General features: G+C 47.1%; 1 protein-coding gene across 4 annotated transcripts; it reads left to right on the forward strand.

Annotated features, from left to right (window-relative positions):
- The first annotated feature begins 3,403 nt into the window (after positions 1-3,403).
- Positions 3,404-21,073, forward strand: LOC135819572 (uncharacterized). 4 transcript variants are annotated; one of them, XM_065332806.1, is made up of 12 exons: positions 3,404-3,624; positions 7,979-8,154; positions 11,061-11,315; positions 11,970-12,593; positions 13,197-13,861; positions 14,359-14,583; positions 14,918-14,989; positions 15,378-15,449; positions 15,744-15,824; positions 16,132-16,200; positions 17,196-17,279; positions 19,648-21,073. In XM_065332806.1, exons 3-12 carry the CDS (start codon positions 11,078-11,080, stop codon positions 20,089-20,091), a joined length of 2,574 nt encoding a protein of 857 aa, XP_065188878.1. In that variant the 5' UTR covers positions 3,404-3,624; positions 7,979-8,154; positions 11,061-11,077; the 3' UTR covers positions 20,092-21,073. The 4 variants fall into 4 exon arrangements, with proteins under 4 accessions (XP_065188878.1, XP_065188877.1, XP_065188876.1 ...); XM_065332805.1 differs by lacking the exon at positions 3,404-3,624 and adding an exon at positions 3,669-3,826; XM_065332804.1 differs by lacking the exon at positions 3,404-3,624 and having other exon boundaries at positions 7,729-8,154.
- The last annotated feature ends 382 nt before the right edge of the window (positions 21,074-21,455 follow it).

Here is a 21,455-nt window from a genome sequence, read left to right on the forward strand (position 1 = left end):
AAAAAGAATTACAGGCACGGAGATCGGAGAAAGAGAAATCTAAGTTTAGCTGCTTGCTGAAATACATGTAGTAGCGATGGTAATAGGGAGTTTATCACATGCGCGGGATATTTATTTGAAGCTGGGCACAATGGGGCTATACTATAGATGTGCTGAGCGATGTGAGCAGGTACATACGGAAGATACGACAGGAGGTAGGATGTTTGCTCGTCTGGGTTAATTTGCCGGAGGCTGAGTGGGATGCTATTAAAGAGATCAAGAGAAGCATAGATAGGGGAGTCTCTTAGCCTGTTTGTACGTGTTGTGGGTAGCTCAAAGGTTCGGGGTAACCTGAGCGTGCGAATGGGTTGTATTTGGTGTAGGTGAATTGCAAGAAGGTGTGGTGGTGCATATCTATGGTGCACGCTATGTGCAAGAAGAATATGGAAGAGGGTACGCCGGCTGCTTAGTGATGGTCATTCGAGCCGGTGAAGCAGCACCGGGTGGGTTCCGTGTTCAAAGAGAGGGATATGCAAACAAAGGCGAGCGGCGCGCCGTGGGATGTGTTCGAGCCGGTCATTGAGGGTTGCGGGGAAGGGTGAGAGGACAGTGCAAGCATACTCAAGAATTGGACGGAAACATGTGAGTTCCACTGGACCAGCACAGATTGGGCTGTATGATGAGGCCAAGGTGGTGATGCCTTGAGGCCACAGTGAGGTTGGTGTCGTTGAGTGTGATTGACAGTGGTCTGGGAGGTGGACGGTTGGTGTGGTGAAAGTGGATGACAGTGGTCTTACTTTCATTGACCAGGAGATGCCAATCCTTCAGCTGTGCGGCGGTTGTCACAGTTAATTGGAGGTGCTCTTCGGAGGCTAGAAATTTCTCGTGAGCGGCAATGATGGCTGTTTCGTCTGCAAACTGGCTGCACTCGGTGTTGGCATTAATTAATGCAGGCGGTTGGCAGATCGACTGTGTAGGCCGTGAAAAAAAAGTGGCCCTAAGACAGAACCTTGGGGGACCCCGCTGGAATGTTCAGCCAGGTTGATTTGCTGCTCTCCACTTGAACACGTTGTCGTCTGTACGTGAGATAGGAGGCAAGCCACTGGAAGCATTTTCCATCGAGTCCGAGGTGGGCCAATTTTGCAAGCAGTCCTTGGTGTTACACCCGGTCAAACGCCTTAGATAAGTCAAAGAAGCAAGCGATCACTGTTTTCCCAGCGTCTATTTTCATAGTGATTTGTTGATGGATTAACCGAGATAGCTGCTGTGTGGTGCCGTAGTTTGGGTGAAAGCCTGATTGGCCGTTGGGGAGGTGAGGTTGGATGTGCTTGGAGATCCGGTCAGTAACTCTTGCACTTTCTACGTCACGCTGAGCAGCGATATCGGTCGATAGTTGGAGGGCTCGGTTTTGCTGCTCTTCTTGTGGATGGGGTGACTGTTGCGTCCCTCCACTCTTGCGGGATAGTGCAACGTTGGAAGGAGGTGTTTTAAAAAGGGTTGCTAGGGACGGCGAAAGTGAACTGACCGCCTCTTTCAGTAGGCGGATTGGTATGCCATAACAACACGGGCTCTTTAACGGGTCGAGGTTAGACAGTAGCTTTGAAACCTCTGGAGTTGTTGTTTCAAGTGTCGTGAGACCAGGTGTATTGGGGGTGGGGAAATGAAACTTACGCCGTCGCAAGTTTGACCTAATGAATCTTCGTTGGAGTTTGTCTAGCACACCCAAATCAGACGCAGGTAGCCGTTATATTAGGCTATTCGTACTACTTTACAATACGCGTCACGTTTTGGAATACGACGAACTGGCAGACGTCGTTTTCATGCAGGTGCATTCACACACTACGCACGCACACGCTGCTCGTACAGCTGTGTGTACAGCTTCTTTTGGACGCAAACTGCTGGGAACGACAGAACGAAACTCGGTACAGGGGTCTGGATACGTCGTCTACGTTTTCGTATCAGGGGTACGATTTTCCCGCCACGGTCCATGTTGTCATGGCTATCCGGACGAAAACGTCACGTTTTGGGCGTAGTGTGAATTGCTCATTATATTAGGCCCAGTATGCCCACACCACAACATCATACTCTTTTAGCGGTCGAACGTAGCTCTTGTAAAGGAGCATCATGGCGTTGGGAGTAGGGCACTGGGCCATGTAACACAGCAACGTGATTATCTGATTGAATTTTCCACTCATATCTACAAGTAGGAAATCTTTTCAGTATCCAAAATGTCCTCACCGTACACATTGCACCAGTAAATCAAATGTATTAGTTTCTGGAATCCAGCAACCTTCCTGATTCAGCTTAACTTCCGTTGCTTAATGGTTCCGAACTTTAAAGTGACCACTGTACGTAACAGTGGTGTGCGCTGATGTTCTCCACTGAATCTCCACTATAAGTCCTAGAGATGGGCTCATACCCCAGTGTGGCAATTTCCTGTTGTCTAACCCACAAGGCGAAGTGAACACTGGTATGTACTGTGGTGTTTTGGTATTCCCTAGTTGACTTGATTCTTTTCATTTATTCTCGAATTGGATTTTCCTATTTATTTGATTTGATTTTCCTATCTACAATGTACTTGACTGGATTTGTCGCCATTGCCTTCTTTGCTTGTGCTTTTCGACTTCTTCATTCCGCCACCCAGTTTGTGATCAAATAAAGGCAAAATTCTCAGTATGTAGTGTTGTAGTCATCTGGCCGAAGTCTATAATCATGCTTTGATGCTTTGATTCTGGAATTGACAGTGACTAGAAATTTTGGTAGTGCTTGTCACAGTCACTGAATGGCATTAATTTTTATCGGAATGGGTTTACTCCCATATTGTAGCTCGCCTATTCCGCCGAAATGTGACACTTGACTGACTCACGACTGCCATCCAGAGCACACGAGAGGTCCATCGAACCCATTCCTAAAAATCATCGCCGAAGTCGCAACCACTATTGCGTACTGAATGACATGCCAGAAGAGAGGGGAATCACCTGGGAATCGGCTAAACCGGCGTGAAAGTGTATGATTGTACATAATATGTACATCTATCACGGATGCACTACTGCGCAAGTGGGCGATCGCTTCTCTTTCCAGCACGAGGCTGGAAATGTTCTGACCATTCGTGTACAAAAATGATGAAGTGTACATGTACGTAGTGTACATTTACATGATTGTACAGACCTGGCACTAAGTCTTGTACTGTTACTGTAGTCTGTAGTCTGTAGTTGTAGTTCAGGTTGCAACATGCCAGTACATGTACAGTCAACTTCGCTTATAACGACTGCGGATATAACGACAATTCGCGAAGAACGACAGAATTTCCATGCCCAGAGTAAAGTCCCATCCGACTGTAATACATTATAATGAGACTTCGGGTATAACGACACTTCGCGAGTAAGGACACTTTTCTGACGCCCCGCCGAGTGTAGTTATAAGCGAAGTTGACTGTAGCACTCTTGCGTCTTGGTCATAGAAAATACAACAGTTAGTAGAACGTGTCCCGGGCACGCCCGCGTAACTAACTAACTACTACAATATAATGCTATTGTTGCTCGAGATTCAAGTGCTGTACTTCAAAGCAGAACCAAGAAGGGGACGTCGCCAAGTCATCCCTCATATCAGGCTTCTCAGAACAAGTGCTCGCTCGCCGTTTCACCAGTGAGTGTATTCAATTTTCTTGTTTGTTGTTTTCTACAAATGTACATCGCGACCCATTCCCAGTTATGATTTAGGACCTGTATCTGCGCCTGGGTCCTTGAGAGTGGTGGCATTCCTGCATCTTGTCTAAGACTCTAACCCAGTTTCAGTCAATACCCTAGAATCCCGGAGCTGGCTGCTAGGTGCGCAGGTGGTTGGTCGGGTAAGCACTTTCATGACCTTACTCCTTAGCGCCTTCTCTCTTCTTATGCGGTAATGGCCCAAAGGGACGTGTCCCAACTCAGAATGATTATTTCGCAAACTACGCGTACTAGAGTGCAACCATTACGATCTCAAAATACATGTACAATGATTTCACATGTACATGTATATGCAATGATCCGAGCTACTGAGTCTGTATAATAATTACTAAGTACTATACATGTACATGTATCCGATGACTCGTTTTCTGTAATTCTGTTGATGCTTCACAAAATTGATGTGTTATTTTGCCCCTACAAGAGGCTAGGCATGGGCGTGTAATGCTAGTTATTTGCAGCGAAAATGCTTAAGTCAATGCTCATAATAATATGAGGATATTATGCCACTTGCATGTACATGTATAATGCTCACACTACTCCATAATGCCAGTTTGAAAGTTGGAAAAGTCGATTTAAGAAGGCCGTCTTGGATCAAGGCCAAAGCGTAGAAGAAAAAAACTTAAACAGCAGTGAGCATGTTGTCTGGAACAATCCACTGAGAAGGTTGATTTGCAACGTCAAGTCTCCGGACGAAGCCGGACGGGTTCAGATGCACGATTTTCGGAACCGGACCTAGCCAGCTTCATGCATGACACCGTTGTCGACCGGCAATTATGCTTGTTATGCCAATTTTGCTTGCGAAATGGTGTCATAATGCCAGCATTATGCCACCTGCAAAAAAGGGACCATAATGCCAGCCATAATGCTAGCATTACCCGCCCATGCCTACAAGAGGCTCAATGAGTTCATTCCTAAAACAAGCAAAAAACATGTACATGTCTACATTGTATCTCTGCGGGGCTAGGTCGCCAGGCCAACTTGGAATAACCCCAACCTTTAGTACAGAGCCTACCATCATGTATATTCACTGGTTTGAGGTAAAGGCGCAAACGGGAAAAGTCTGAAGATCAAATTGACTGTCACCACCAGGACTCGAACCAGGGGCACTCGCTTGAGGCCAGCGATGCTCTAACCACTGAGCTATGGTGTAACGGTGTAGACGTCACTGTAAAACCGGAAAGTCTAACGAGTCACAAAGTCTTACGTTTTAACGACCAATTATTTTTCGTTATTTGAAAAAAAAACGTTATCGTTAGATGTGTGTGTAAAGATGTGCATACAGATGGGTGGCCAGGTAGCCATCGTTAAACGTTCTGCACGTAACCGTGCCAAAATTACAAAAACGTTAAACTTTTTGGTCTTTAGACTTTCCGGTTTTACAGTACTTAGCAATTCCCAAACCCATATCTTTGGTGCAGGACATGGGGATAAAATTGTAGGACGATACATGTATCTAAACTCCAGATCTGGACGACATGTGGGGCTGAGCGAACCTGATTAGCGTTTTTGGCAACAGCTCCAGAAGAAGAAGAAGTGTATGGGGGTTTCTCATGGTCGCCATGGTTAGCCTTGCTCATAATTGTATTGGACTTTCCGTCATCATCAGGGTCCGTGTGTTTTCAGTTGGAGTCTAACATAACGGTTGTCGCAAATACCCCTCACAATGTGTTGGTATGCTTGTCTGTTTTGTGCCTGTCTGAATGTGGGCCACGACTGTGGATATTTATAGGGACATGTGGCTGACTTGTTTTTGGAACCGATGCTGCGGGGGCTAGCGTGTGGACATTCGAGTGATCGTGCGCATTAGCCCCCGACTCCTGAGTCACATGTTCAGTTCGCTGCGTCAGTGTGAGGTGAATTATTATTCAAAAACGTGCAGACGTGGATATAGCTCCTGAACACGGATGTGCAAATCATGTCGTGATTGTGGCACGGAGCCAATGCCATGTTTACTCATCTGTTTTATCGTGGCGTTCAGGATGCACAATCTTGATGTGCGAAACGAATCACCCTTCTGCACCAGTTTCTCCCGGCTCCCTACATGTGGTGTGCCACGTGTTGGCTGTCAACCTAATTACTTGTCACCCGCAAAGTCCGACCAGGCCGTCCCAGTTTAATAACTTTGTAGTGTTGACAGACTGTCATGGTTCCTCTCACGGGATGGGAAAGCTCATTATGTCAGCATAATGCTCTTGACAAGCGGCTAAAGTAGACAGTTCAGGCAGCTCAAGCCCCTGCCAGACCTTCAAAGCTGGCAACTCTCACTCACAATTTTGGCATTACTGCTGAGTAGATGTTCTGCGTATGGTGTCACTGAAGGGGAAATCACTTTACCCCTAACACGCTCCGCGTTCACGCACTTTTGTCTTTGCTCACTGCACACTACTTGATGTACATTATTACAATGTGCTACGCCCGACATCACGAGGCCGTAAACACTATCATTAAATTTTGGGTTGTCACGCATCCATCACTCTATTATTGCTAGTCGAGACGACGCACGTGGGGCCTGCAAGACCAGCACGAATCTCAAGGGGTAAACAAGTAGTTGCAGGACTGGTGTGCGGCGAAAATGCGTGCCAACTGCCAAGTAATAGCTAGTGATCACTCGTACTCAGATCAGCTAGACCAGTGGTGGTGTTTTTTGTACGGTTCCTCCACCAAGGACGGCAAAACCCTGTAGCAGTAGGCTGTACTGCATGCTAGTGACGTAGATCTACTAGGGCCAGGATCGCGCTACGTATACACGTAGATCTACTCGATTTGACTGTAAACCTACATACATCCTTCAACTTTAGTTCAGTTCAAGACTTCAAGACATCTACCTGATTGTAGAGTCTATGGCAGCAAATCTTCGTGCCGCACATGGATTCTGTACTACATGTATCATCGAATGACTATGTTGTCGTAGACCAAGACCAGGCAAGCACTCCCTGTACTGGCTTGGTGTAGACCTACCCAGCTAGCTACAAAAACGAGTGGCGGCCCAGCGATGGCAGTACTGACGCCGAGCGCAAGGAACATCAGTCATCACCCTGAACTCTGTTCCAGGTACGGAAATTGGGCCACACTCTCGCGGCAGCGCAGCGTCACGGTCGAGGCCCGCTATAGCATCGCTTGATGAACTAATGGTTGTGGCCGCCGTGCATTTCCAGTAAAAGTCCCTGGCTTTGGCCTTCAGGTCGTCAATTTCGTTCATCACAACTGAACAGGGTTCTACTTCCTATCCAAACAGTTTCAAATGCTCGCTCGTCAGTGAATTATCTCTCTCTCTCTCTCTCTCTCTCTCTCTCTCTCTCTCTCTCTCTCTCTCTCTCTCTCTCTCTCTCTCTCTCTCTCTCTCTCTCTCTCTCTCTCTCTCTCTCTCTCTCTCTCTCTCTCTCTCTCTCTCTCTCTCTCTCTCTCTCTCTCTCTCTCTCTCTCTCTCTCTCTCTCTCTCTCTCTCTCCAACACCTTCCTCTTCACCAGACCCCGGCGGGATTTCTCTGCATGTCCAGCCACGACTGTATCAATGTCGCCTCAGAGTCGTAGCTGAAACGAACGTGTGGCATTATGAAAACGGCAAAGCAAAAACAAGCTGCAGCAGCTGGAAACAGCAAGAAAAAATGCGATCCGAAAACTCCACCGATCGACTCTCACACAACAAACACTGCGAAAACGTGCTTTGTACAGGGGTCCTCAACTCACGTTCCGCGTGAATCCCACGTTCCCCGTTATCGGCCATTTTTCGTCACTCACCTTGGCAACAAGCATGTTTACGGCGTGTTTACGTGGTTTTCTACCTAGTCTGGACAGGCCCTAAGGTCAGTCCACGATCGTGCGCGCGATGCATCGCGCTGGCATCAAACACACATTCATGCCACACGCAAGGGTACAAAGTGCACCAGTGCTAGCTTCGCTCTATGACTGAGCAGACACCGCGCGCGCATGTGATTGCACTTTTGAACGCAGGGATACGTATTCATGACCTTTTGGGCACTGCAGGCCACATATGCAACAGATACACGTGTGTGCCCGCACTGCTCGGCACGGCCCGGTCTACACAGACTACCATGGACTACAGTGTGGATCTATGTTAGAAGACGCGTCGACGGCAGATCGTTTTCGGTTGCCCCGATTATTATTATTATTAGTTACAATACTTGTCTTTGCCTTGATAAGTGCGTTGCAGAAGGCAGTGAAGGCTGGCAGTGGCAGTGACTGACTATGTGTGTGATGTAATTGATGTGTGTTCATGCGAACTCATTGGATCAACTCCGCGTTCCAACGTCAAGTACTCAACTCAGGGAAGGATGTGGCAGATACGCAACTGGCGGTAAAGCCACGCAACTCACGAACGTTCCCGTCTGGATTGGCCCCCTGGTGGCAGAGGAGTGGGTGAACTGTTCCGCTCGGCGATCAACAAGATTTCTCCGGAATCCTCTAGCCCCAACAAGCATGAGCATTGCTGGTAAGACTAAGAGAGAAAACCGAACTGTCGTCGAAGTTCACCTGTCTGTGATCATCATGCATAGGCTTGGTATCGAACCTACCCCCTATTCGCATATCGTGACAATGAGTCCAGAGTGAGTGTATGCGCGATTTGAATACGCTAAGTCGTGTACAAATAGCGCGAAGTATTGGAAAATAACATTTACGGAATAGTGATAAAATTTCATGAATTTTAGACGCGTGTAACCATGATCTTCCTACGAGTAAAATCATGGGCTAGCTTCCTATCGACGAGTGTACTAGTAGTAGCTCCCACCTTAATCTTCTGCAACACAAATATTATGTTATCAAGCGATTAGCTGGAACAATAAACTGGTGTGATATTCTCGGTCATCAGCTGGTTATGGCATTGGTTGGAATACACCAACGGGTACCTGCTTGGGGTGAGCATTGTACACGGTGTGCAGTGGTCATAAGCCAGTGTTCATAACTAGGGTGTGGTGCGTTTTCGAACCGTCGTGATCAGATAGCTGGGGCGTCGGAAGGTATTTTAGCGCGGTACGGTCAGCCATCTGAAGTACAAAATTACTCGTGTGGGAGGGAAGGCTGAGCCAAACATTTTGGAAACCCAGATCAGTGTATTGTGTCGATTCGCGGCGTACCTGGGGTGAAAAGTGGTACAGTCAATGCCGTAGTCACCGTACCGTGTCCGACGCCCCTGGACACGCATTCAGGCTTTCACAGGACCGGGGATTCGAGTCCCGATATAGGCTGTGAAGCCTTCGGACTTCGAGTCCAGATTTGTTGCATTAGAATACAATCATCATTATAGATATGAGATTTTTATGGACCAGCACTGAAACGGTGTTGAGCGTGTACTAGGGTCTATCCAGTATTACAGAGGTTTGTTGTTGCCGGTGTGGCTGTAGTTCATAGTTTCGCTGGAAGTACTCGGCAACACATAGTGCCTGAATTGGGGTTGATTTCTGTCCACAAACATCCTTTGCATTCGACTAGAATCAGCAGCATTTTACGTACTATCATAATGCATTCAGTTTCCTCTGAGACAAAAATGCGATAATACTCATAGAAAGGACACACTTCAGGCTCCACTATTCCTGTTCCTTTTCCTTTGCCGGTACTTCACCTGATGAGAAGGCTTGAAAGTATAGTTGTGAAACCAAAAACTTTCAAGATGTTCGAAAGGAGCCTGAAGTGTGTCCTTGTTATGAGTGTAATGCATTGCACTCTGATTTTGGGGGCTGTGTGGTGGTTTCGTCTGGTATTGGTATTTGACTGACTTAAAGGGGAAGTCCGGTGAAAAATTTAAATTTCACAGTCCGTAGAGTTCGGGGCGCTGAGTGGAATGGTTTTTGTCCGAGGAGGCTGCGGCCTATGGTTCGTCAGATACGCCCAATCGAACATGTGCGAATTTGAGCGCGCATCACCCAGATCCAGGTGATGACGTCACAGCGTGCAGCCAGGTAGCCACACCATCAAGCTATGTACAAAATGGCCATATTCGGAGCGCGTTCGATTGGGGAACCGTTGGTCGCAGCTTCTTCGGACCAAGACCATTCGATTCAGAGTTACAAACACTACGTACACTGTGGTTTTCAGCTCGGTAAACCTCGAGGTTATACCGTATTTTAACCGTTTCCGAGTTGGACTTTTTCCGTCGGCATGCAATGGCCTCTAAGGCTCTAGCAATGCGCTGCGTGCATACTAGGGTCTAGCTATAGTGTAGTCAACAAACTCATCACACACGGAACTACTCTCGCACTGCCGTGCTGGGGTAGTATCTACAACGAGACTCGAGTCACAACTGACACAAGACTCAGAAAACTAGTCAACACCCGGACTTGTCATGTACTACACTCGTATCAGTCGTATTGTACAGTTATGTAGTCAGAGAATGTGAGTTTCTCCTTGCCGGTGCCGGTGGTTGTGCTTTGAGAAAGAAAATTTTAGTTTTCCGCTCCCGCCTCATTATTTTGTGCTACAGCGATGAGTGCGCAACCGTGACAAGTGACAAAACAGCGAACAGCTCCCGGACCTAGAACTTTCAGATTCCGTAGCGTTGCGAGCGAAGAGTCGTGCCCGTGGTTCAAAGAGCCTGCACTGTTCTCCAATTGAGTAGTCCGAAATATGCCAAGTTCGCACCAAAACATCACCATGTGGCAGGCTACTGGAGTCTAAGCGAATCGGTATGGAACAACATTTAGAGCACTCGCATCATTCTTCTCCATTTTGGCGACTCTGATCTCCAGCGATCTGATAATTATATCAGCCACGTCTGCAATAGCTGCTGCTTCTTCATCAGTCGGAAACTCAGTAGCGCTCACTCTTGACCGGCCCGCGGCCATTTCTTCAGCTGAATACCGAGGTTCTCAGCCCCAGACCGAAGTCATGAAGGTCAGCCATGGCTGCATCCTCACTCTCACAAGTAGTTACGTCTTCGGAGTCGCTTGCACCACCTAATATCGGTCGTCAAATCATTTGAAATAGCACTGACACTATTGCTTTCACGCAATCCTTTTGACCTAGCTGCACGCTATGACGTTGCGGAGGGTGTGGCGCGGCCGCATGACGTCATGGCGCAGCCCCCGAAACTCAGTTTTTGAAACGGAAATATCTCGAGAACGCTTTGTCGGAGACACATGGGACCAACACCATTCGACTCAGCGCCCGAAACTCTACCGACCCTGAAATTTAAATTTTTCACCAGACTTCCCCTTTAACCCTGTTTCATACTCTAGCTAAGGTTTTCGCCGATGAAAAGTACGAGATGATACGCCATTCGTCCCAGCTGGACTTTACGTTGTAGCCAGCATCTTTTGCAGTGTAAATTCTATCTGAGATGTTCTCACTGTTGTCCTGGCTGCTACTGTGTTCAAAATCCGTTCTTCTTTTGTACGTACCCAGGCTGACTCCTGAGAAAGATGAGGCGCTTTCGAATCCTGCTTAGCGTGTGCTGTGCTGTAAGCCTGTTTGTGCCTGCCACTGCGAGGCCCCTACAATCAGCCGCCAATGATCCCGATGAAGGCGCACTGATGACGGGCACTCGGCACCAGAAGTTTGTGAAGACGAAGAAGTGCCGCTACCACTTCCAGCAGGCGCGGACCGAGTCCTGTGAACACCACATGTGCACAGTGGATCACTCTCTGTACGAAGCACACGGTTGGTGAGCCTTTGAAACTGGATGCTCATTTAATGCATTTCATGATTATTGTGTTTGGTAACAATGAAGTAGTTATCCACCTCCACCACTTCATTGGTTTAACACACTGAAAACTGCTGCTGCTCACCCTTCTAGTACAGTACTGGGTAACAGCGGTGACAATTGTATTGTGAAACGGTGGTCGATACATACATGTAACTGGCCCAACGAATGGTCTGTAACTCGACATTGGAGACCGAGAGAACAATATAGATAACAAACATAACCTGGTGGTAGAAAATGATAACCACCAAAAATGATCTTGATCTCGACTATATGGGAGTATGCGTATGTGTACGTGTCTTAGCTTGCTTGCTAATGTGTGTTTCACATGATACTGCCACATGGCAACAAAGCATTTTCACATTCTCACTGGCCTAATTTTGTGTATGTTTATGTGTGTGTGTGTGTGTGTGTGTGTGTGTGTGTGTGTGTGTGTGTGTGTGTGTGTGTGCATGTGTGCATGTACGTGTGTGTGTGTATGTGTGTGTGTATGTGTGTGTGTGTGTGTGTGTGTGTGTGTGTGTGTGTGTGTGTGTGTGTGTGTGTGTGTGTGTGTGTGTGTGTGTGTGTGTGTGTGTGTGTGTGTGTGTGTTGGTTCATAATGTTTTCAGGTGTCTATCATGATGTCCTCGAAGATGATTCGGTGTGCCACATCACGGCGCCCGCAGGAGTTACAAACCTGCGCATCCTGTGCCCAAACCCATATGCTGAGAAACCGGCCAACGAATCCTGCCAGGAGAACAATCCGCATGATGCTGATACATGGTGGGTTCAAGATCGACATAATCGCTACATGGAGCTAGAACTGAGTAGAAACTCGGTACCTGATGATTTGTACGGGGCTGCTTGGGAAAGCTTCGATCGCTGCAGCTGCAACGTCAGCGGAAGCGGCCTGCCGGAGTTTGAGGACGAATACTCCACGAAATGTAGCAACTCTCTTCTCATACACATGCTGAACCGGACCACAGCGGGACGGTATCGCTGTAAGTACTATGCGCCAGGAAACCATCTCGAGGCCGCCGGATTTCAAGACTTTATCGTCGACATAATTCCCGACACGTGCAAGATGTGCAACGACCACAGTACCTGCCACCAGTTGCCCATTTCGAGTGTGCTGCAGACAGCGTCTCTGACGTCCTCAAGCCAGCAGGCATACGGCGATGGTTTTACTGCCGACAGGTCGTACTCTGTGAAGTTGGGCCAGCCATTCTGCCTGCATGTCACGAAACCTGCAGGTAAGCATCCCTCTGCTGATGTGGTCTTTCTAGTTGCTTGCCTCGCTGAGTTTTGGTTTATGCCCTGAATGACTGTACTGGTTATGGATCTGTATCATCTTGACTTCTGCAATGCGTGATAATGAAATTATAAAGTATCCATACTTCAGCAATGGTCAACTTGGCACCAGTGAACACCCAGCTGGTTAACAAGAATATTGTTTAGGGCACGAGTCACGATTTTTACTTCTCCTACGGTTTGAATAGCCGGCAAGGAGATGATCGTTTTAAAATCGCACTCAACAGTACCGGCCGAATCGACGCGACATTCTCCATGTCCATGTCCACGACATGTCGATTCAGCTGGTACTGTTGATCGCGCAGGGACGTAGCTTTTATGGCGGTGCACGGCCGCATATGTGTAGGATGGCTGGTGCATGTCAGTCATGGTCATTATGTGCATGCTGAACCTAGGTCAATGCCTGCATGGGGCCGGCACGCGGCCCCATGCGAGCTACGCGTCTGTAGCTCCTAAAGTCCCCCTCCACATTTGTCAGGCTTGCGTTCGTCACCCTGCAGATTTGAGAGACGAGCTGTGCCTGCCTTGTTTTTCTCGTCGCACAGAGATCAAATTCCATCCGCTGTGGGACTATGCCATAGCTCAGAACGATTTGCATCCGATCCGGCTGATGGCGCCAAACCTGGAGCACTCCCGCATCAACATGGTGCCGTACGCCAGTATCCATGGAGATGACAACGACTGCCTGGTGATCAACACGATGATGTACAATTTGCAAGGAGATTACCTTGTCCGCCAGCAAGGTGGAATTTCAGAAGACCCGCCATCGCTGGTCATTCGACTTAAGGCTGACGATTCCCCGCCGTCGCCCTGGACTACTGTTCAGCAGGCAGCGATCGGGGGACTGGCTGGTGTTGGTCTGCTCGTGACGGTCTCTCTATTCTTATGGTGGAGACTTAGTAAGCGAACAAACGAGTACCGACTAGTTCCAGTTGGAGATCAAGTCCCTCCCCATTCTCTTCCACCATCTCCAGCTCAAGCTGAGACTGACCCACCTCAGTCCACCACCACCAGCAGTGCCCATGCACCCTATGCGGGCAGTGAGTACGGCGGTTCCTCGGGCGGCAGCTCCCGCTATTTGCTTACAGAAGGTCGAAACCCGGGCGACGGCGACAGCCTGGATCGAGACAGCATCCTGCCGCCACCCCGGTCTAGAGCATCTACACGATCAAGCACTGCCAGTCAACCGTACACTGTGCAAGATTCAAATGTAAGGAATTGTTTTTTTGTCTTTAAATAGTGCCAACCACATTAACGCGTTTGGAATAGTTTGGGGACATCAAATCAACTACGAATTTCTAACTCAAGTCGAATGACTTGGTAAGCAGATAATATCGGATGAATGTGACACAGAATGTTCATTACTCACGGATATAATAATCAGTTCTTTGGTTATTGAATTGAGATGTGACCTGGTAAAAGTCTCCGTCTTTCTTTCTCTCTCACCATAAATCCTTACTATGGGCCACTTGTCTATTGAATATTACATTGTAGTCCACCATCCACCATGAAAGGCCAGAGTTTCTCACAGTTCACAAACTGGAATGCTGAAATGGTCACATAGGATCTACCTGCACTTTGACTCCTTACTTCTTAATACACCTTTGGGCTTCAAGATTTCTGATATCATCCGTAATGACAGCCTCTTGCTGAATGGCGTCCACTGCACATTCTTGCATATGTGTCTCTATGTGTGTTTGTAAACAGGCTCCGAAGCCAAATGCGAAAATTGCGGTCGGTGCACCAGGGTTTGTCCCATCCGGCAGAAGTGCAGAGACAAGCTTCTCTCAACCGCCACAAGATGTGGATCCAAGTCGGGGACTGCAACGAGGGCAGGAACTTTCCACTGACTCTGGGAACGGAGTGGATTCCGTGAAAGTCATTGCTCCGAGGCCGAACGCGAGAGACTCCACAATCAGCGTGGGAGACTGCGTAAGTTATTTTGTTGGTTAGAATTTCACAACACCCCCCCCCCCACACACACACACACATAATTATGCATATACAAGCTTACACATACACAAATTGCTAGTTTAGGGACTGGCTGCTGAATGACGGGTCCTTGTGAAGAAGAACTCAATACTGGGTTGTCAGAGATATTAATTTCTTCGAGTTTGTTTTCGCGGTCTGAGGCATGAAACGATAACCTGGAAAGATAAATTGACGCTGCACAGTGCGCCTGCAATATCTTGCGCTTCTCCAGAGATATCACCTTCAATATTACGTTACACAATGCCTGTTGTCGGATTGTATTTTCTTGCCATAGGGAAGCAGCCGAACTTCATCTAACGCAAGCGCATATAGTGGTGCCCACTTTACAGATCACGGGTCTTCAAGGGTAAGCGAAATCCACTTGAATCAGGAAATATATGATATACTTTTATGTGAAGCAGTGATTTGTATCATGATTGAATGCACGATGGTAGTGACTCCCCCAATCCAATCCTAACTCGATCTCAAAAGTTCACTTGATGACTGATATTTTCAAAAATTGTGTCACAGTGGAATGAATTACGGGGCCTTGTGACGTAGAACCCAACACTAGGTTGTCTAAGTTACCAAATGCTTCGGGTTTGTTTTCAAGGTCTGAGGCATGAAGCAACAACCTGGAAAGATGTATTAGACGCTGCACAGTCCGCGTGCAATATCTTGCGATTCTCCAGAGATATCGCCTTCAATGTAACGTCACACAGTGCCTGTGTGCTGAATGCATTCTCTTTCTATAGGGTGGCAGCCGACTTTCATCTAACGCCAGCGCGTATAGCGGTGCCCACATCACAGATCATTTGTCTCCCAGGGTACGAATTATTCACTTCAATTTGGAAGAATGGGATGCACTTGTATGCGTAGCAGTGATTTGTATCATACTATGATTATATGTACGGTGGTAGCGACTCCTCCAATCCAATCCTAAATCGTTCTCCATCTCAACATTTTCTTTAATGATTGGTATTTTAAAACTATCGTGCCGCAGTATAATGCAAGGATCTTTGCACACTGGATGCATGTGAACGATTCATTTCGATAGGCATGTACTTCACTATTTTGATTGCTACTGACAGGGAAGTACACCTTGCTTTTCACTCCTCTAGATTCGGCGACAGTCCAATCTTGCCGGACCCAGCAACCAGAGCTCTCTGGATCGCACCGGTGACCACTCCACCTTGCATTTTGTAAGTTGAGCTCAATGCAAACATTCATGAGTTTCAGGGAGGTGAATATGGCAAAACTGAAGAGAGTCTTACCTTTTTCATCTTCAAAGATTAGATATGTAATTAATAAGCTGATTGCACTCCTTGTTTTTTGGTGGCTGGTGTTTGGGATATCGAAGGAATGCACGAAGTTTAACCCTGGTATGCTCTACTTAACTGACTTGCTTGATATTTCGTTGCAATCACACCCTCATGGGCGAGCAGCTATGTTGTTCAAAAGAAACAATTCAGCCGCTCGTACCTTTCTCCGTGTGTTGCAATGTTGCAGGAAGGCAGCAGGTCCGGCTCAGAGGCCAGCCAATACCGGGACACCAGGAATCCCTCAAGATCACAACAGGTATGTGTGTTTCGTATGCGAGGCATGTTGATTTCAGTTGACTCCAACAGGCATGAGTGACTACAATCAACCATCCACATAACAACTCTCAATCCTGAATCAGAAAATTCTCCTTCTTCACGAGCTTCCGCCATGTCCACATTTGGCTCTTTTCCATTCAGTAAGTTTGTTGGAACGTTATTGAAGGCGAAACACCGTCGGCTTTTGCTCATTAATCTGTACGATATGCCTGTGCTAATGGTGTGTACGGGTAGTCTGGTACCAATGCTATGCGTGAGGACCTCCGTTAGACGTGTACAGAATAGTACACGAAAACCTGAAGTCGCAGATGACATCAGGTACAGTGCACGTGTACAAGTTCATGTAATACTCCGTATGTCTACCCTGGTCTTGTCTACCCAGTGTGTAAGGGAAGGGGTGCATTGTGGTGTCACCATGGAAACATTACCCGATTGGGTACCCGCGCTACCCGTGGAAAACTACCCGAACCCGATACCCGAAGAAAATGCTACCCGACTCAGTCCTATTGTGTGTTGCATTAATAGCATGAGGCATCATGGATTTTACCTCCTGCAGGCAGTCATGTTTAATTTTAACTTTGGATTTCACAGAACATGTTTAGTCATTATTTGCATGTACATGACACTAGGATGAATCGAAGCGGTGCTGTAAAACTCGACTAAAACGGTCGCCCCTGGCCCAGGCAGGTCCATCTACCGGGCACCTTTCTGACCGATCCAGAGTTGCGAAAAATTGATGATAACACGCCCCAAAACCTTTTGATTGTCTGACATGGATAATGTATACTTGCATACAGTAGGTATGTGTGTTGTTAGTTAGGGAAAGTCCCTAGTTACAGACAATGCTCGGTCCCAACCTGACCGGTTTGGGAAAGCTTCACTGCATTTGAGGGTTTTCTGTGTGTATCTGGTCTGAGAGTTGGCAACCGCCACAATAAATCCGTTACTTTTTTGGTTTCTGCTGTTCTTGTGCAGAGAGTGAACTTGGCTGCAGGCAATCCTGCAGTGGCTGCGATGCACCAGGGTAGCAGCGAACCTGATCCTCTGTCCAGGCAGCAGGTGAGCCTAACCTTGCACCTCATGGCATTGGCCTCCTCTGGCTGCCCACGATGCATAGTATCTCATGGCACGATACGGTTTTGAGCGATTTCAGCCAATCAGCAGCGGGTGTTCTGAGCAGAGTACTGTAATTTCACAAATTTCAGGTGTACTTTTATTTTCGGTACTTTCGTTGCATCTGTTTCGTACCTAAAATTTCGATCAAACACTAGCACACATAATCCAATAGGGAACTGCTTCTCTGTACCGAAAATTTGTATTCACCAAACCGGCCTTCTGCCCTCATACCGAAAATATTGAGCACCGAAACTTTCTGAAATTAGCGTATGTAGAGTGATAATTGTAACCCATTAGGGACAATAATAAACCCCTGTTGTTTACTCGGTTCCATAATATACCCGTCTGGGTTCATACGGTTCATGCCAAGAGTGAATATAGCAGCCTTTTAGTGTTGGTCACGCTCTATTTGGGACAGCACCATGGGATAAATGGGTGATACCATTCGTACTCTGTGTACACGGTGTCCCTCATATCTCCCCTCGTGCTAACGCATTCGTCAAAAATATTCAGCAGTATACCCCTCGTGCTCATGGTATATTCCATACATAAATTTTACCCCAATTTTGAGAGCACCATGTCATTTGATTATGGCGTAGAAAATGTATGGTCTTATAGTGCATCCAGTGAACGTGTGTTACCAGTAGGGTACTGTAGCCGGAAATAAATTACTTCCTCCGCGTCATCGAAATTGTCGCAGTTTGACTTTTGATATAAAACGGGGTATTTACTCTCCAGCACTCGTACCAGAGGCAAGGAATTCGACATAGGCGATAGTCATCAGTATAGGCTGACGGCAAAGGTCTATTTTCTGTTATTGGAAGCTGGAATTTTTGAACTAGACGCAATTTCTTCGCTGATGTCGCTGTGATGGTAATTTCGACCCGCTGAGATCAGTCAGGCGTTGCAGCCTGCACATTTCTCGTGCTGATGGCCATTCACTCAAGCCTCATCACTGTTTTACCTTAGCTGGGGTGAGAATGACTTCGTGGAACAAGTGGCAGCGCTTGGAGAAACATCGAGGGGTCAGCAAACTAAATGCTTGCAACAGCGATAAAATTTGTCGCTCTGGCTGAGACACTCAGTACATGATTGTACCTGCAAGAGCCGTGTAGACTCTACATGTAGTGCTAGTGATGCACGCGCAGGTGCCGTACCGGGCCATGGTATACCAGTGATGCTGAAAAAGAAGGCGCTCTGGACGTGATAGTACACTTACCTGCATGAGCTGTGACCACACAGCTAAAATAAATGGGCATGCCACGGCTAAAAAAAGTTCATTTAAAGATCGAGGTGATTCCGCCGACGGTAATCAACCGACCTCGCAACGATCGTGTATTCTTACTAGGCTTCGTTGGTGGTGAAGTAGAAATCATCCAGAGCTAGCAGACGACAAGCATAGCAGCTCTTGTCCTGTGGAGAAAGTCAAAGCGTTTGAGATGAGGCGCGACCAACTTTCAACCTTCCTTGAAATATTTCAGAACGATATTTTTGCGTCCATTGACATCAGCGACGACGAGGACTTCATCTCTGCATGAAAACTCTCAGTCCAACTGTCCTGGAACGTTACAATAGTCTTCAGGCTATCATACTGTATAATAAGTTTTGAATGGCTTAGCTTATGGAGTTGTCAGTAACAACTGACAAGTCACTAGTCAAACTGCGACAATTTCGATGACGAGGAGGAAGTCAATTTATTTCTGAAGTTAAAAAAAAATTATAACCTTTCTGCCAAAACTCCAGCCGACTTTCCCACCTGGGATCATACTTTAAAGAGCCACTGCGCGTATAAGGCACGTGGCAAAGGAATTCTCACAGTGCAGTCTCATGCCTGAAATAGCAGTTTCTCCAACGTTAATACCAGTCAAGCACAGTAAAACCTGTGACTAACGACCACCGCTTGGGGCCAGAGAAAGCGGTCATCAGTGACAGGTGGTCCTTAGTTAGAGGTTCGCACAACCATAATGAATGCGAGACCATCCATGCCTGGCGAAGTGGTCTGTGGTGCCAGGCTGGTCGCTAGTCACGGTGGTCTTTTGTTACAGGTTTTACTGTAGAAGGAACCTTGTTCTCATTGTTATGGATCATATGCTACTTAGTCTCACAACACATGTTACAGCGGGCAAAAATATACACACTATGAATTCTAAAATTAAAATAGAAGAAATCACATGGAAACGGGTTATGAAGCAACTATCCACGACGTTCATAACTCGTTTCCATGTGATTTATTTTATTTTAATTCGATTTACTGGCTCAGTATCCGAGTTAAACCGTAAATTCTGTCTGATCTTGCGTTCTGTGCACCCAGCCAATACCGAGGTCAACAAGGAGTCCCACCACAATCGTGGAGGAGGCGGCTGCATCTGCAGGTGCCAGCACTGCGATGCCAGATGCCGGTGACGTGGCGGGGAAGGGCACGGCATCAGCGGCACTCGGCGACTTCAGCAGTGATATCATGGAGGGCGGGCCTAGACTGCCACAAACCAGGAGTGCCTCTCACATCCCCGCCGTCAGCCATCAGCAGCAGAAGCATCCCGCGCAGGCTGATCAGAGAGAGGGGAACAAGAAGCCGCGATTCTCCACCCTGAAAAAGCACTTGCCAGGTGGTGCGGAGTACTCACGCTTGGAGGACGATAACCAAGATGGCCTCCCTGTGAACGACGACGGCAAGCGGAAGCTTGTCACCAAGCCACCACCAAACTATGGTGGCACTGGTCGGTCTCGTTCCACGCCGCCATGTGAAACTCTTTGAATTTGTTGTAACCAAAACTTGAAATCGCAATGCAGTACCTCAAATTATTTTCATTTTGATTGCCAACAAAATGATGAGTGCGCGCGCACTCTTCAAAGCAGGTTCTGTGCATGTCGCTCATGAATGCGTCATTTCAAGTGACATTATCTGTGTGTGCGTGTGCGTGTGTGTGCATGTGTGTGTGTGTGTGTGTGTGTGTGTGTGGGTGTGTGTGTGCGTGTGTGTAGGTGTGTGCGTGTGTGTGTGTGTGCGCTCGTGTTTGAGTGTGTGTGTGTGTTTGTGTGCATGCCAAGCCAATGTGCCCGGTATGCCCATTCTTGTCGCTGCCTTCCAGTACAAAGACAATAATAGATGGCCTCTATTTTCAATTTCGGGAATTTTTTCTCAAAGAAAAGAGTACTTACATGTACATGTGTCGAAAGCGGCTAGTAATTCACAAAATTTGCTGCCTGCACTCTGCAGACTTTTTTCACTTTAGTCTTTCCATACCATCACAATCTCAATTGTGCATGCTTACCAGCACACCACTCCATAACTTGATTTGCACCTTTTCACACCAAACTATATTTCTGCCTTGATGTCTTCTTGCTATACCATCATTCTACATGTAAGTGCACAAGACAATGATTCTATTCTCTCCTTTTTTTTAGTAGTTTTTTCCTTAATTTTAAGTTGGTCATTGCTCAGTGACCATTGACGCCCATCGCCAGAGGTGATGATAGAAATGTTACAGCAGAAGCCAGAGCAACTTGTGCTGGGATTGCACTATTCAACAGCTTGCAATGCTGAAGAATGGACCGCCACTATTCCGCCTGCTCAGTGATGAGGCGTGGGTGCTTTGCATTCGCCTGAAGAATTTTATGTTACAATGAACCGCATTGGTGATCGAAAAATGTTTATGGCTTGGCAAATTTAATACTGTATATTTTTTAGTAATGTTGTAACATATGTTGCCCAGGACAGTGGCTCAACTTTACTTCAACCAATCCTCTATTTGTTTTGGCTCTCAACACCGCATTGTGTCCTTGCAAATGTTTGGTAATAGACCCTGTGTTGGTTTACCAGTATCGTAATAATATTGCAATCAGGGGATGGGAAAGGGGGGGGGGGGGGGTGAGAAGTAGGTTGAATTCTGAGAACAACATTGAGTGGATCCCAACACAGCCTTTTTTTGCATTGAAGCCGTCCTTTACAACTTTTCTCCAGTAATGCTAGAACGGGTGGTTTTCGGATGCTAATCGTCTGCGTTCATACGAGGGAGACGTAAAATACCGACTTCCTGGTTCATATGTATTGGAATACAGGAATAGAAACACAAAAAGGGAGGGGGGCAACAAGACATAAATCGAGGAGTAGTTGACCAC

Source organism: Sycon ciliatum, chromosome 6 (assembly GCF_964019385.1).
Source record: "Sycon ciliatum chromosome 6, ocSycCili1.1, whole genome shotgun sequence".
Classification (NCBI taxonomy): domain Eukaryota; kingdom Metazoa; phylum Porifera; class Calcarea; order Leucosolenida; family Sycettidae; genus Sycon; species Sycon ciliatum.